The sequence below is a fragment of the Echinops telfairi genome, unplaced genomic scaffold (assembly GCF_000313985.2).
Source record: "Echinops telfairi isolate 266 unplaced genomic scaffold, ASM31398v2 ScPeMD7_22;HRSCAF=79, whole genome shotgun sequence".
NCBI lineage: Eukaryota > Metazoa > Chordata > Mammalia > Afrosoricida > Tenrecidae > Echinops > Echinops telfairi.
The window spans coordinates 1,671,893-1,685,893 of NW_022103919.1; the positions used below are offsets into that span (position 1 = coordinate 1,671,893).

Here is a 14,001-nt window from a genome sequence, read left to right on the forward strand (position 1 = left end):
TTGATCTGAACTGGGATGGGATGTTTTCTCAATATTCAATTGCTCTTGTATATAAATCTCTTTCTTATACACATATGTGTGTCCATGGATTTGTTTCTCGACTCTTCCCAGACTAACACAGGTCATTTGACGCATAGGTTGAGAACCTCTGCTATATAGCATTGCTAAGAGTCAGAATTGACTAAGTAGCAATGGGTTTGGCTTTGGGGGGACAAGTGCCATAAAGGTTATGTGTTGGGCTGCTAACAATAAGGTCAGCAATTCCAAGCGGCTAGCCACTGCTCATGAGAAAGGGCTTTCTACTTCCATAAAGAGTTAAAGACTCGGAAACTCAGAGACAGTTCTGCCCTGCCTTCTTGGGCCGCTAGGGGTCGGCACCAACTTGATGGCAGTGAGGTTTTATAGTTATACTTTAAATAATATTGTAAAGCATATGCAAGGGGTCTTCAAAAAGTTCATTTTATTCCATTCTTCCATAAACTTGCCTGATTTGTGGCACATGAGGGACTAGTTTTGCCATCACGACAATACATCTGCTCATGCAGCATCTCAGTACACAAGTTTTGGCAAAAAAACATGTTTCTTTTGCTCCACCTACCTTACTCACCTGACTTTGATACCTGTGACTTATTTTTGTTTCTCGGAAAGAAGAGGTGTGCTGTCAGCCATCCAAATAGATGAGTTTGAAAAATGTTTCCAAGAATGAATAGCAGATTTGACAAATGTATTAACTGTAATGGAGAGTACTTTGAAAGGTAATAAGATTGTTTTGTAAACAAACTTCAAAAAACATTCAGGTGGTCATCAAACAGGAAGAAATGTTTGCAAGCATTAGCCATTAAGAGTTGCAATTCATAATAGCAATGATATCTATCACCTGACCCCAACATTAATAGCAAAGTTTCAAAACCAGAAAGTAACATGTTGTCAACAGTGTGGAAAACCAGAACTCTCATACATGGTTTGCTGATGGGATTGTGAAATGGTGTAATCACTGGAAAGCAATCTGGCGCTTCTTCAAAAAGTTGGGAATGGAAATACCATATAGCCCAGCAATACTGTGCTTGGAATCTATCCTATAGAAATAAGAACTGCAACATGAGTGGGTGTATGCACATCTATGTATATAGTAGCGGTTCTCACTATAGTTAAAGATGAAAAGTGATTTGAGGAAACACTGTATTATGCTTTTATATTTAACATACTGTATTTACTGTGTAAAGATGCTTTAGGGGATGTTTCCACAACATAGGGGTGTGTTCAAGTCCTGAAAAAATTATTTTTATAAGTGTAGTCATTGGGCCTCAGAACAAATTATTTGATTTTCCATGATTTCTTATGGAAAAAAATATGCCCTGTTCTTGAACTAATCAGTGTTCAAACATGACTTTGAAACGAATTAGTTCAACATCCAAGGTATCACTATAGATAGATAGGTTTGATGGAGGATATTTTTATTTGTGTATTTATCTTTGCTGTAAATATGTCCATGGATGTGTTGGCATAAACTAGGCAAAGTTATGAAAAGTTCTTAGACATAAGCAAACACCTTTAGAGAATAGGCTGCTGGGCCTGGGAGCTCAGGACCATAATTTCCAGGAACACCAAGCCCAATTGGCGTCATTACACAGTTCACAAAGGCAGTGCTCTCCGTTCCTACTTTGGTAAGTAGTAACTAGGGTCTCAAAAGTCTGTGAGCAGCCATCTGAGTACAACTGTTGACCTTTCCCTACCCAGAGTGATGAAGATTAAAAGATACGTGAAAACAATTAGTCCAATAGACTAAGAAGCCAAGTAAACATCAGTCACCACAACCCTGAGACCAGAAGAACTAGATGGTGCCTGACCACCAGGTGCTCTGGTAGTGGAATTCCCATTAGAACAGCGGTTCTCAGCCTGTGGGTCGTGACCCCTTTGTGGGTCGAATGACCCTTTCACAGGAGTCGCCCGCCCGATTCATAACAGTAGCAAAATTACAGTTATGAAGTAGCAACGAAGATAATTTTATGGTTCGGGGGGTTCACTACAACATGAACTGTATTATAAAAGGTTGCAGCATTAGGAAGGTTGAGAACAACTGCATTAGAAGGTCTTGGATAGAGTAGGAAGAAAATGTAGAACAAAACTCAACCATGAAAGAGACCAATTACTGGTCAGATAGACCAGTGGTTCTCAACCTTCCTAATGCCACGACCCTTTAATACAGTTTCTCATGTTGTGGTGACCCCCCCCCCAACCATAAAATTATTTTCCTTTCTACTTCATAATTGTAATTTTGCTACTGTTATGAATCATCATGTAAATATCTGATATGCAGGATGTTTTTTCATCGTTACAAGTTGAACATAATTAAACCATAGTGATTAATCACCAAAACTATATAATTATATATTATGAAATATTAATTTCTAATGACATAAATGAAATTTTGTCTTGAAGCATGGTGTAGCATGGGTAAAAACAGTCTTCATGCCAGGCGGATCTGCCCGGAGACGTATAGAAGGGCGGTGTCTTGGTTCCTAAGAACACATCGGAAATATGTGTTTTCAGATGGTCTTAGGCGACCTCTGTGAAAGGGTATTTCGACCCCCAAAGGGGTCACGACCCACAGGTTGAGAACCACTGCTCTAGACTATGGCCCTTAGTTCCCCTTCAGGTCTGGAACTGAACTCATCCGTATGGCTTAATTTTCAGCTAAATAATAGGTCTAATAGGAGAACAATAATAGTAATGAAGTAGGCACATTTTAGAATAATCAGTCTAAGATCAGAGGGCAGCTTTGGCCCAAAGACCAAGTTCAGAAGGAGGAGGACTGGAAGCGGGAAACAGGGAAGAAACAGGTTAGGTGATGATATATGAAGGGATTCCAGTGAATAAGATAAGATGTGTATGAATTATTAAATGTAGAACTGTTGATTTGCTCTCTAGCCTTTTAACTATGTTATACACGAGCGCGCACGTGCACACACGGTGCATAAATAAAACAACCCTCCACCCCCACCAAAAAAAAGTTTATGAGCTATGGATAGTAGTATTCTCATGAATTCTTACCTTATTTCAGTCAGCATGTTGTAGATGTGAGGATTTGTAGGCTGCCTGCAGTCTTCCTCCTACTCTGTGACACCGAAGTGGCTAGTGTAGGAAATGCATCTGTGGAGCACGCCAGGTCCCCTCCTCGGATCTCTGGGTGGGTAACTCTCCTGTGCTTTCCTCAGGCTTTGCCTCGATTGGCAGCATTATACCCATGTCTGTGCATCTCCCATAAAGTTGACAAATGCTGTAAAGACAGTAACATTTTTCGATCAAATCCCTTACAAGTCCCTTGTATATAGTGCTTTATGATTTTTTAAGTGTTAATTTCTTCTATATACCGTATATACTCGAGTGGAAGCCGACCCGAATATCAGCTGAGGCACCTAATTTTACCACAAAAACTGCATCAAAGATGTGCTGAAAAATTCGGCTTATACTCGAGTATATATGGTAAATATTTTAAGCAATTGAAAACAACTATACTTTTAATATAGGTCACACTGTCTAGGAAATTGTAAGGACTACTTATATAGCAGGAAAACCTGTAGAAGGGGTACTTGAAGGCTATGAGGGAAAATCTGAATTGTTTAATAAATAGTGGTGGGGAAATAGACTAGTGATTTGGAGAGAAAGGGCTAGATCCCAGCCTTACTCCTAACACCAAAATATGTTAAAGATTTCAGTGATTTTCAGAAATTAAATCAAGGAAAAAAATAATTGTTTCACTTTTTTTGTAAGATACTCCTGTAGTGGGGAAGGCTTTTAAAGCCTGACACAAAACCCTCAAGTCAAAGGAGCAAAAATTGGGTAATATACATATATTTTATTGTGGCCAAAAAATGCCTTGAAACCGGCCAACTAGAAAACAAAATTACAACTCAATTCTGATTTATAGGGAGCGTGTGAGAGAAAGTAGATCTGCCCCTTTGGGCTTCCAAAGCTATAAAGTCTTTCTGGGAGAAGAAAGCCTCATATTTCTCATATGGAGCAGCTGGTGGTTTCAAACTTATAACCCAGTACATCACCCCAGATAAAGGTAAAGAGGTAAGCTCAGAAGATTATGACAGTGGTTTTTTTTGGGTCTCCCGGGATGATCCTGATTTTCTCAAAGTACCCAAGGTGATCATGGGATTATTAGGAAGGTTTAAAAAAACTGAAAACTACATTGGTGAGACAAAGGCCAAGACAAAGGCCAGGAATGTTGTGCTGGGGAGTTGTGTCCGTCATGTCAGTATGCCTGCTCATTCTTTAAGGTAGCCGGGGCTGTCCTATGAGAATTTTGTTGGGAAATTATCACGTCTACCCTGTATCCCTGATCTTGCCCGTCAGGCTTCTTTGTTCCTAAAGCTGAAAGAGCAATGAGAAGGAACATGAAGTGATTCCCTCGAGGATGTCAAAGCTGCCCCTTTGATGGAGTGAATCACAGAACGCAGAGGATTAGAGAGATGGAAGCACTCCTCAGAAGTATATAGACCTGGGTGGAGGATCCGTGGAGAAAAGTAGCTTCATGTTTTAATATTTTTGTTTAATAAATCTTTCTATAATTTTGTAGCAGTGTATTCGGACTTAACCCTCATACTCCCTCACTCCATGTTGGCAAATAATAAACTAAATTTAAGGCCGTTTTAAAGTTCTAGCATTTTCACTTCTCATAATTCCATGCCATCAGGTCGTTTCTGATCATAGTGACCGTGTGGTACATTAATATTTTGGGTATATGAATAAGATACATAAATATTTTAATCGAGGATCTTGATCCCTTACAAATTCAATTGTAGGATCTGTTTTCTCACCCATAGAGCCCCAAAATCAAGAGTTAATAGAATAAAAAATGGTAAGTGTTTCTACCGTGGCTGATACTCAATCAGGGCCTTGCTCTGGGCCCTGAAGTTTACTGAACCAGTTCTAAAAGGTAACCAAACTTGCTGCCATGGAGCGATGCCCTCTCGAAGCAACCCGATAGGACAGAGTAGAACCGCCCTGTGGGGATAGAATGCTTCGTCTTCTGCTTAGCAGCGGTAGATTTGAACTGCTGACTTCACAGTTAGCAACTTACTGCATAACCCTCTATGCTACCAGGGCTCCTCTAGAAGGTGGAGGGGGAGTAAATGTTCCATCTCATGAGTACCCATGGGCGAAGGGACTTCATGGAACTTTGAACATTTGTCAGTTTTCTTAATGATTCAGAAGGAGATTGGAAAAAACGATGTTTGGGCTGGAATTAGTAATTTTTTTTCCCTCTCTTACAGCACTAAACAAGATTTGTGATGAAATGGAGCCTGGGACAAACTCTTTTCGAGTAGAATTTCCTGATTTTTCTAGTACCATTCTGCAGAAACTGAACCAGCAGCGCCAACAGGGGCAGTTATGTGATGTCTCCATTGTTGTTCAAGGCCACATTTTCCGGGCCCATAAAGCTGTTCTTGCCGCTAGTTCACCCTACTTTTGTGACCAGGTGCTGCTGAAAAACAGCCGGAGAATTGTTTTGCCTGATGTGATGAACCCAAGAGTGTTTGAGAACATTCTCCTGTCTAGCTACACTGGCCGTCTCGTCATGCCTGCTCCAGAAATTGTTAGTTACTTAACAGCAGCAAGCTTCCTCCAGATGTGGCATGTAGTAGACAAGTGTACTGAGGTTTTGGAGGGAAACCCTACAGTCCTCTGTCAGAAGCTCAACCATGGCAGTGACCACCAGTCTCCAAGCAGCAGTAGTTATAATGGTCTGGTGGAGAGCTTTGAGCTGGGCTCCGGGGCCAATACTGATTTCCCCAAAGCCCAGGAATTGCGAGATGGAGAAAACGAAGAGGAAAACACCAAAGATGAGCTGTCTTCTCAGCTTACCGAGCACGAATACCTTCCCAGCAACTCGTCCACAGAGCATGACCGGCTGAGCACGGAGATGGCAAGCCAGGACGGGGACGAGGGGGCCAGTGACAGCGCCGAGTTTCACTACGCCCGACCCATGTACAGCAAGCCCAGCATCATGGCCCATAAACGCTGGATCCACGTGAAGCCTGAGCGCTTGGAACCGCCCTGTGAGGGCATGGACGTGCACGCCACTTATGACGAGCACCAGGTCACGGAGTCCGTCAACACCATGCAGACAGAGCATGCAATCCAGCCTTCAGGCGTGGAGGAGGACTTTCACATCGAGGAAAAAAAGGTGGAAGCAGAGTTTGAGGACCAGGCTGAGGAAGGCAACTACGATGAGCAGGTGGATTTCTATGGCTCTTCCATGGAGGAGTTTTCTGGAGAGAGGTCGGATGGGAATGTAATTGGGCACAGACAGGAGGCTTCCCTAGCACCAGGCTACAGTGAGAATATTGAAATGGTAGCTGGAATTAAAGAAGAAGCTTCCCACTTAGGATTCTCAGCCACTGACAAGCTGTACCCTTGTCAGTGTGGGAAAAGTTTTACTCACAAGAGTCAGAGAGATCGACACATGAGTATGCACCTCGGTCTTCGGCCTTATGGCTGTGGTGTCTGTGGTAAGAAGTTCAAAATGAAGCATCATCTTGTGGGGCACATGAAAATTCACACAGGCATAAAGCCGTATGAGTGTAATATCTGTGCAAAGAGATTCATGTGGAGGGACAGTTTCCACAGGCATGTGACTTCTTGTACCAAGTCCTATGAAGCTGCAAAGGCTGAGCAGAATACGACTGAGGCTAACTAAAAATATAATCTGGCCCTTGAGTGGCGTGCACAAAAATAAACTATGGTAATTATTATGCAAATCTGGGCACAGATGATGTGTGCTACTTGCTATTATGAGAGAAGCTTAAAAAAAGGAAGATATTTCTGAAAGACCAGCTTTAAGCAGGCCAATTTAAAAAATCTAATTCCTCAAATTTTATATGTTCTAGTCCTGGCCTAGAGGAGGTCATGGGGGGCAAGTCAGCCCACTCCCCAACTGGCAGCCTCATGCCAGCGAGGATCCAGGCAAGTGGACTTTGTGCTATAGACACTTGCGCTGGGAACTGGACTCCAGGTCCATTTCCCACCAGTTTCAGGGGGCTGCAGTGTTTGATCACTCGTGATTACAAGGTCGTTAAAATTTTATTTTGCTCTTATAATAGATATTAAGTAATGTGGGTTGGTTTGGGTAGCTTCTTCACTGATTGAAATGCTACTTTTGTAAAAGCTACAAATAATGTGATTCCTAGAATAAGAAAGTGATTAACAGAGCTCTCTTGTCTGTTTTATTCTTTCTAAAGAGTATTTTAACTAAAACTATGGTGATGCTAAGAGGGTGACATTCTAAGTATGAATCAATTTGCGGTACAAGCTTCTATTTCTGTAAGGTGCCACTGTCAAAACGTGTTTCAGACTCTTGAGAAAGCAAATAATTTTTGTATTTTAGTACTAACATTTGGTTTGGACACCTGTATCTAGTAATTCTCTAGGGTGCTCAAGGTTTGCTGTCCCAAATCTTGTTCATTTAATTTCATGTCCAAAATCGTGCAGTCTACACCACGGCTAGTAGACATCTAGTCTGGCTGACTGACTACAGTCCCACTGCCCGCTCCAGCCACGGCCCTGTCGGAGACTGTGGTGCTTCCCAAAGAGGGCAGTCAGTGACACCAGTCGGTCGGAAGGAGCTGGAAGTCAGGGCTAGGGCTTAGCTATGAACATCAGGACTCATGAAGTGCGGCAGTGATGCTACCAACTGTCAAAATAAGACTTGCAGCGTAGCAGAATTTTATGGGTGGCAGGTTATAATTGAGGTGGGGGGAGGGAATTAAGTTTTGGAACTACACCGGTGGGGGGATGCTCTTTTCGAGGGCGTGGTACACTGAGCTAATACTTCCCATTCTTTTGGATGCTGAGATGTTTGAAAGAGAAGGAAGAAAGTCTTAATTTTAGCAAAGTAGTCTACAAATTCATGCTCACAAATTACACATAAAGCTGCATAAATTTACAAGTCCACATAGCTGTCACTACCCAAAAAAGCCAACAAGAAAAGCAGCTACTTGGAGATCTTTTCTGCCAGTCAGTCAGCTGGTGTAGGTTAAAAAGAAAATATAGTTGGAATACTTTTAAGCTGTGTAATATACCTGAAACTATTACCAGGGTAGGACTGGGTGCTACTGTTATATAAACTTTTCCCTCAACATACTGGTCTGTTCTAAATTCTAAATAGAAACTTTTTTTTTTAATAAACAAGTTTTCTTGGATTTGGGGTGAGATTTTGTTTTGAAAGTTTGGCTTTGCTCTAATGGGAGAGACATTGCTGGCAGTGGCCTCTGATCCTCAAGCTACTAACGCCAATGTGTTTACTTGTTGAACTTTGTCTGGAGAGGGCAGAGAGAGTACTTATTTACCAGTTAATTCTTGTCATCGAGATTACAAAACAGGGATCTATTCACTAACACTGTATCATTCTTGATATATAAAAAAAGCACTTTGTATTTAAAACTTTATTATAAATATACACATTATATATATATATATATATATATTGTTTTTTAACCTAGAAACTAGATATTACCTCTTGGTTGTTTGCCATGTTAATAACATCTTAGTGTTGAAACCTCACCAGTTAGCAGTCCTTTCTACGTGTACTAGATGGAAGTGTATAGAGGGGCTGTCCTGTCAAACTCAATTGCTCCTTCTCTCATATGAGAGGCCAGTAGCTTTTAGCCCAGAGCTTAGCTATCGTGTGCGAGGAGAAACTTGAGTTTCTCTCACAGGCTCATACTAAGGCAGTGAAGCCTTTTGTTCAGCCCAAAGTTGAGCACACTGTTTCCATGGTATTAACAAAACATTTTCTCCCCGTTTGGAAGTTTTGATGTGTTATTTCCTCTAAAGATTATATTCAAGAACATTGGGACACATGGGGAGAAGAATCAGAGAAGAAAAAAAAAATTTAATTCTGTAAAACTCACAGTCCTTCAGGACTTTGAAGTCAGCCCAGTACCTTGCCAAGATAAAGAGCTTTTGTTCAGCCTGAAATTAGGGTGCATCCTTGGCCGCTACTTTTGGAAGCCACTTAATGTTTTGTGAAGAGATGAGTATCATTTACTGAAATCCTTACATGTACGTCAGCTACTAAACGGAAAGCTCAATGTGTTGTTCCTCACATCTACTGTTTTAAGGTCTTTGTAGGGGTTTGGGTAAACATTGGGCAGGCTAATTGAATCAACCAGCCCCTGTGAGATACAGTTGGGCATCTGAAATGCTGGTCATGTGCAAAGAGTAGGGGGAGCGGGTTGCCTTAGTTCGATTATTGAAAGTGAATGTTTATAAAACTGTGTTTTTGGATTAGGAGATATACTGCATTACTATCTTTTTTTTTTTTGGCCTCTCATCCTGGGTTGGAGGGAATCTCTTTCCTTAGCCTCAATTCAGCTTTAGAAAATCTTTATCCTTCCAAATCAGTTTGGATAGTTGTGGGTAACATTTTCCAAACGGTCTTTATCAGGGATTATTTCACTGGCCTCCAACCAAGGCATTACCCCTTTCTTTGAATCTTAACTGTGGTTTTTCTCCAATTCCAGAGAGAAAGGGCTTCAAAGCACCACCAGAGGTATTTAGTATTCGGACTTAAATCATACCTTTAATTTTAGACACCCACATTCTAATAGTCCACTTGGTAAAGTGGGTATCCCTCTAATTCAGTAAAGACTGGGTTAGCCTTCCCCTCAAGTGTTGTGTGTGGTTACCCTTAGGCACTCCTGGGTCTCAGCCTATTGAGTCTCCTAGAGTCACCTGCCTGCAGTCGCTTCTTTTGGACATGGCTTTAAAGGAGTCTGCCCAATAAGTGTCCCCTCTGTTCTGGTGGGCATATGCTGAACTCAAGTGACCCCGTGCTAACTCCTAGATAGTGGGCAGAGCTGTCTCACTTCTGTGGTCCCTTCCTATGGAGGCAAGCACATCCCAGCTTGCTGAAGAGGCAAAGCTGCTCTGGAAGAGAAACAGCATTAGCAGTCCTTGTCCTGCACAGACTAGATGTGCCCGAGCCTTCTGGGCGAGAGTGAGAGTGGAGAGGGCTCTCTCATACCTGGTCCAGGTGTTTGCTTGTAAAAGGACTTCCAGAAAGCAAGCAGCAGACACCACCCCACCTCCCTTCAAGCTGTGCCACTCATTTTGTGATCTTTGTTAGGTGACTTACTTTGTTCAGTGAAACCAGGGTTGTTGGGTTTGGGTTTGGGTTTTTTCCCTTCTCTACTTACATATTTAAAGGTACACCTTTCTTATTTCAGATTTCTACTGACAGTGCCCTGTGGGAAGATGCTGGAACACATTTGACAAAATGTGACTTTAAAAGTTTTAAGTTGTGCTTGAAGCCCGTGTCATGTCATTTACTGCTGCCTTTTTATGAGGTTCCCAGTGTTTCTTCCCCAAAATTCCTTTATTTATGCAAGTCAGGTGACTCTTGGGCCACAAAACCATTCGATGATAAACACATTATCATTTGGTGCATATCTTATCGATATTTTGTGAAATGTTATACCTGTGTTGCAAAAGTTGACTAGTTTTGTCTTTATATATTGCTGTCTTCAGTGTACAGCATGGTTTTACTTCATTGAATGTTACTGTTTAATATTTTCTTCTTATAGAAGAGACCACGCCCTTTTGTATGACATGTTTTAATAAATGTTACCTGTCAACTTTGTAAACGTTTTGTTTTTCACTTTGGAAAGATGACCACGTGTCTCTGTTTTCATTCTGGCTTTTGCCACCTGAGAGTAAAGGTGATATTAGGGCCTTTTGTAAACAAATAGCAAACAGCCCGGTCAATCAGGCAGTGAGTTACGTTTTTCTGTGCCAGGTGGTCACTTCATTTGAAACTCCTGCCAGCCACATGGGGCATCAGGTGGGCTGGGTCTTCTGTGTTTGCTCCGTGGGACTCACTCCCCACCCTTTCACTGTGGGCTTTTCTGCAGGAGGCTGGCCTCTGTAGGAGCTGGGCAAACATTGAGGGATGAGCGGAGAGAGAGGTGCAGGGGTTTGCTCTCCTGGCTTCCTCCTACCATGTGGTTGGCAGTGGCTGGGTTGCTCTGCCAAGGACCACAGCTCCTGTCAGGCAGCCTCTGAATTTGGTAACTACACCGCCCCTTACCCTGACTGCCAAGCCCTGAGGTACCTCGCCAACCTCATGGGTTTCCCTCACTGCCCACAGCCTTGTCGAAACTCTCCTCAGTTATGTTGCCCTCGCTGGAGTGTTCTGTCTGGTTCCTGCCAGGACCTTGTCTGGTACTGCAAGTCTCTGCGTTTCACACATAAGCCAGTTGTGATTCAGAGAAGGTAGGTACATTACCAGAGGTCATGGAGCAGCTCCTGGCATGGCATGGCATGGTAGTGCTTGTAATGCCCCATGCTGTTTAGTTGAACCACTGCCTCGCCACCCTTTGCCCTCACCGTACCCATCTCCCTCACTGCCCTGTCCTCCTCCACCCCCAAACAACACAAGAAGATCCTGGAGAAGTAGCTGCAGTGCTCTTAGAAGGGCTGCAGGCACCGCTTGCGCCCCCACATTTCCTAACAGCAGCTCGTTACCAGAGACACTGCTTGTTTTAGATCAAACTTAACCATCTTCCCACACAAACCTTCTGTTCCACTGTTTGTTGTGAGGGTGTTTTTTTCCTTTCCCATTGCTGATTTTGAAGCCAGCTACAGATTGCCTCCGCTAGCTTAGCCGTTCTGTATGGGGAAGAGTTCAAGAAGGACTATTTCTCATTTCTACCCTCTGATCTCTCGGCTGGCTGGGGCAGGGCCTGCAGCTCAGGCTTTTGCACGGTCAGCCCTCCTTACCGCCACTTTCACCCCTGCTAAGGCCCCTGTTCCTGGCTCTCAGCAGTCCAGCAGGTCCACCTAAAGAAGCAGGGACCTGAAGGACACATGCCCCACACTGAGGTGGAGCCCGCTGGGCTCTGAATTATCAAAAGCGCAGTTCTCATCAGGAAGAATGGGTGCGTTGAAGTTGCCCATTTGTATTTGAGCACAGACGTGGAGTGGCATCTGAGGGGTGTTATCCATATGGAGGATATAACACCTAGGCAGTTTATTTTGATTTCCTTGTAGTCCATTCAGGGGCTGCTGCTTCCCACCAAATCGCCAAAGCATTTGAGACCACCATCCCCATGACTGGGCCTCTTGGGGGGAGCTCTGGGATTTGCTCAGTCAATGGAAATGAGGTCAACGTGACCTTACTGTAACCATCTATTACTTGGTGAGTGCTTTTAAGTAGATTCTCAGTACAGGTAAATAACAGAAAAGTTGGTAGTTCGAGTTCGGCAAATAAAGCAGCACACGTGACGTTTTCCCTTATATGAGAAACCAGAAAGGGGGTGGGGTAGGCGAGGGGGCAGGGAGGTCTCATGGCCTCTTCTATTCTGAACTGGTTTGACTAGTTTAAGGCAAAACCAGGTATTTCACTTTAAAATCTTGTACCACTTTTAATTTCTTCCAAACAGATGAGCCAGTGTGCCTTACAAGTAACTTGATGCAATTACAGGAGAGTTGCAGCTGCCCCGTGAGGGCGCAATAAAAACAGGATAATTCATGAGCCGCATTCAAGGTAAATACGGGTTATTAAAAAATGAGTGGCTTTGTACTGGGACTCTAGTGATTATGAGTTTTATTTTTTTTTCCTAATTAAAATAGGAAACCAGTACTAAAGCCATTAAGTTTATTTATAACTTAATATGATGCGAGTTTCTCCCCAGAGGCTACCGGCCGACCTAGTGTCACAGCTAACCTTTGTTGATGGGAGTGAAAAGCCTGCCTGTAGACATGCTCCCATCTTGTCCAGCTGGGGTCAAGGATGCTGGGATAAAATCTCACTTGTTTGGGATCTCTGGAGAGGTCCTCAGGAGCATAGCCCCACTCCCGATGGCTGTGGGAAAGTCAAGCGTGGGCCCCTCCAGCATTCCTACTGGGTCTAGCATTGCTAGACTTTGTAGGCCTTAAACCGGCTGCAGAGTGACCTTGAGTGAAAGAATCTTGTTTTAAAACCTCCCTTCTCTAGGCTGTCATGTGTGAGATACCTTTGTCTAATCTGAAGAATACAAGAGAATTTCCTGGAGAGATTAAAATTTTTTTTTATTATAGTGCTTTATGTTACCCTCTGGGCTCTAAACCTACTCAACCCTCTGGACACCAGAGCAACATTAAAGAGATGGAGGAAGAATTGGATTGAGAGAGTGAAAATAACCATTCTAAGCGACGATTCATTGCATGCTTAATGTATGCCAAGTGCTTGTATTAACTCTTCCTCATAACAGGCCCCGGAGGGAGAATGGATTTCCCCAGGTCATCTCACATAGCACAGCACAAAAGGATCCCTTTTTATCCTGCTGAGGAGAGCTGTCTGAGCCCTCGAGAAGCCTCCTCCATAGGAATGCCTGCACCTGGGGGGTGGGTTCACACAGTTGCCCCTCCTCATCTGGGTACAACTTCAGAGCGCGGCTTCTGGTGCTGGGAAGCACAACCCTTGGCTGGGTACCTTTTTGGTACCTTTAGGTCGTGGTGGACTACCAGGCCCCCTCGGAGTTCTTGCATTCCTGTCCACCAAGGGGAAATAAAAACTGCAGAGATCGTGCCCCAGGCTTGGCATCAGCACCTAACTTTACTTGAGCTCCATGAATTTCAAAAGTACATGGAAAAAATTAACACAGGAGTGGAGAGTCCACAGATGTCCAAACTGGTAGCAAAGTGCCACTATGGTGGCGGTTCTCAACCTGTGGGTCCCGACCCCCTTGGGGGTGGACCAGCCCTTTTACAGGGGTCGCTGCCCGATTCATAACAGTAGCAAAATGACAGTGATGAAGTAGCAATGAAAATAATTTTGTGGTTGGGGGAGGTCACCACAACATGAGGAGCTGTGTTAAACGGTCGCTGCATGAGGAAGGTTGAGAACCACTGCACTATGGTGTACTCCGAGTATGTGCAAGGAGAAGGATCTTGACCCATCTCTACCTTCTTCCGCTTTCAAAAAACCATCAAACTCACTGCCATTGAGTC

The 14,001-nt window shown here is 43.3% G+C and overlaps 1 protein-coding gene across 2 annotated transcripts in view; it reads left to right on the forward strand.

The window, feature by feature from the left end:
- Nucleotides 1-10,655, forward strand: part of ZBTB43 (zinc finger and BTB domain containing 43) — a 13,450-nt gene extending 2,795 nt beyond the window's left edge. Inside the window, exons 1-2 of one of the 2 annotated variants that reach the window (XM_004713303.4) lie at nucleotides 5,127-6,247; nucleotides 10,239-10,655. In XM_004713303.4, coding sequence (XP_004713360.3) covers nucleotides 5,240-6,247; nucleotides 10,239-10,511 — 1,281 coding nt within the window. In that variant the 5' untranslated portion in view covers nucleotides 5,127-5,239 and the 3' untranslated portion in view covers nucleotides 10,512-10,655. Of the gene's footprint in view, nucleotides 1-5,126 lie in introns of those variants that run through there. The other variant, XM_045288580.1, reaches the window with a different exon arrangement.
- Nucleotides 10,656-14,001: the final 3,346 nt, after the last annotated feature.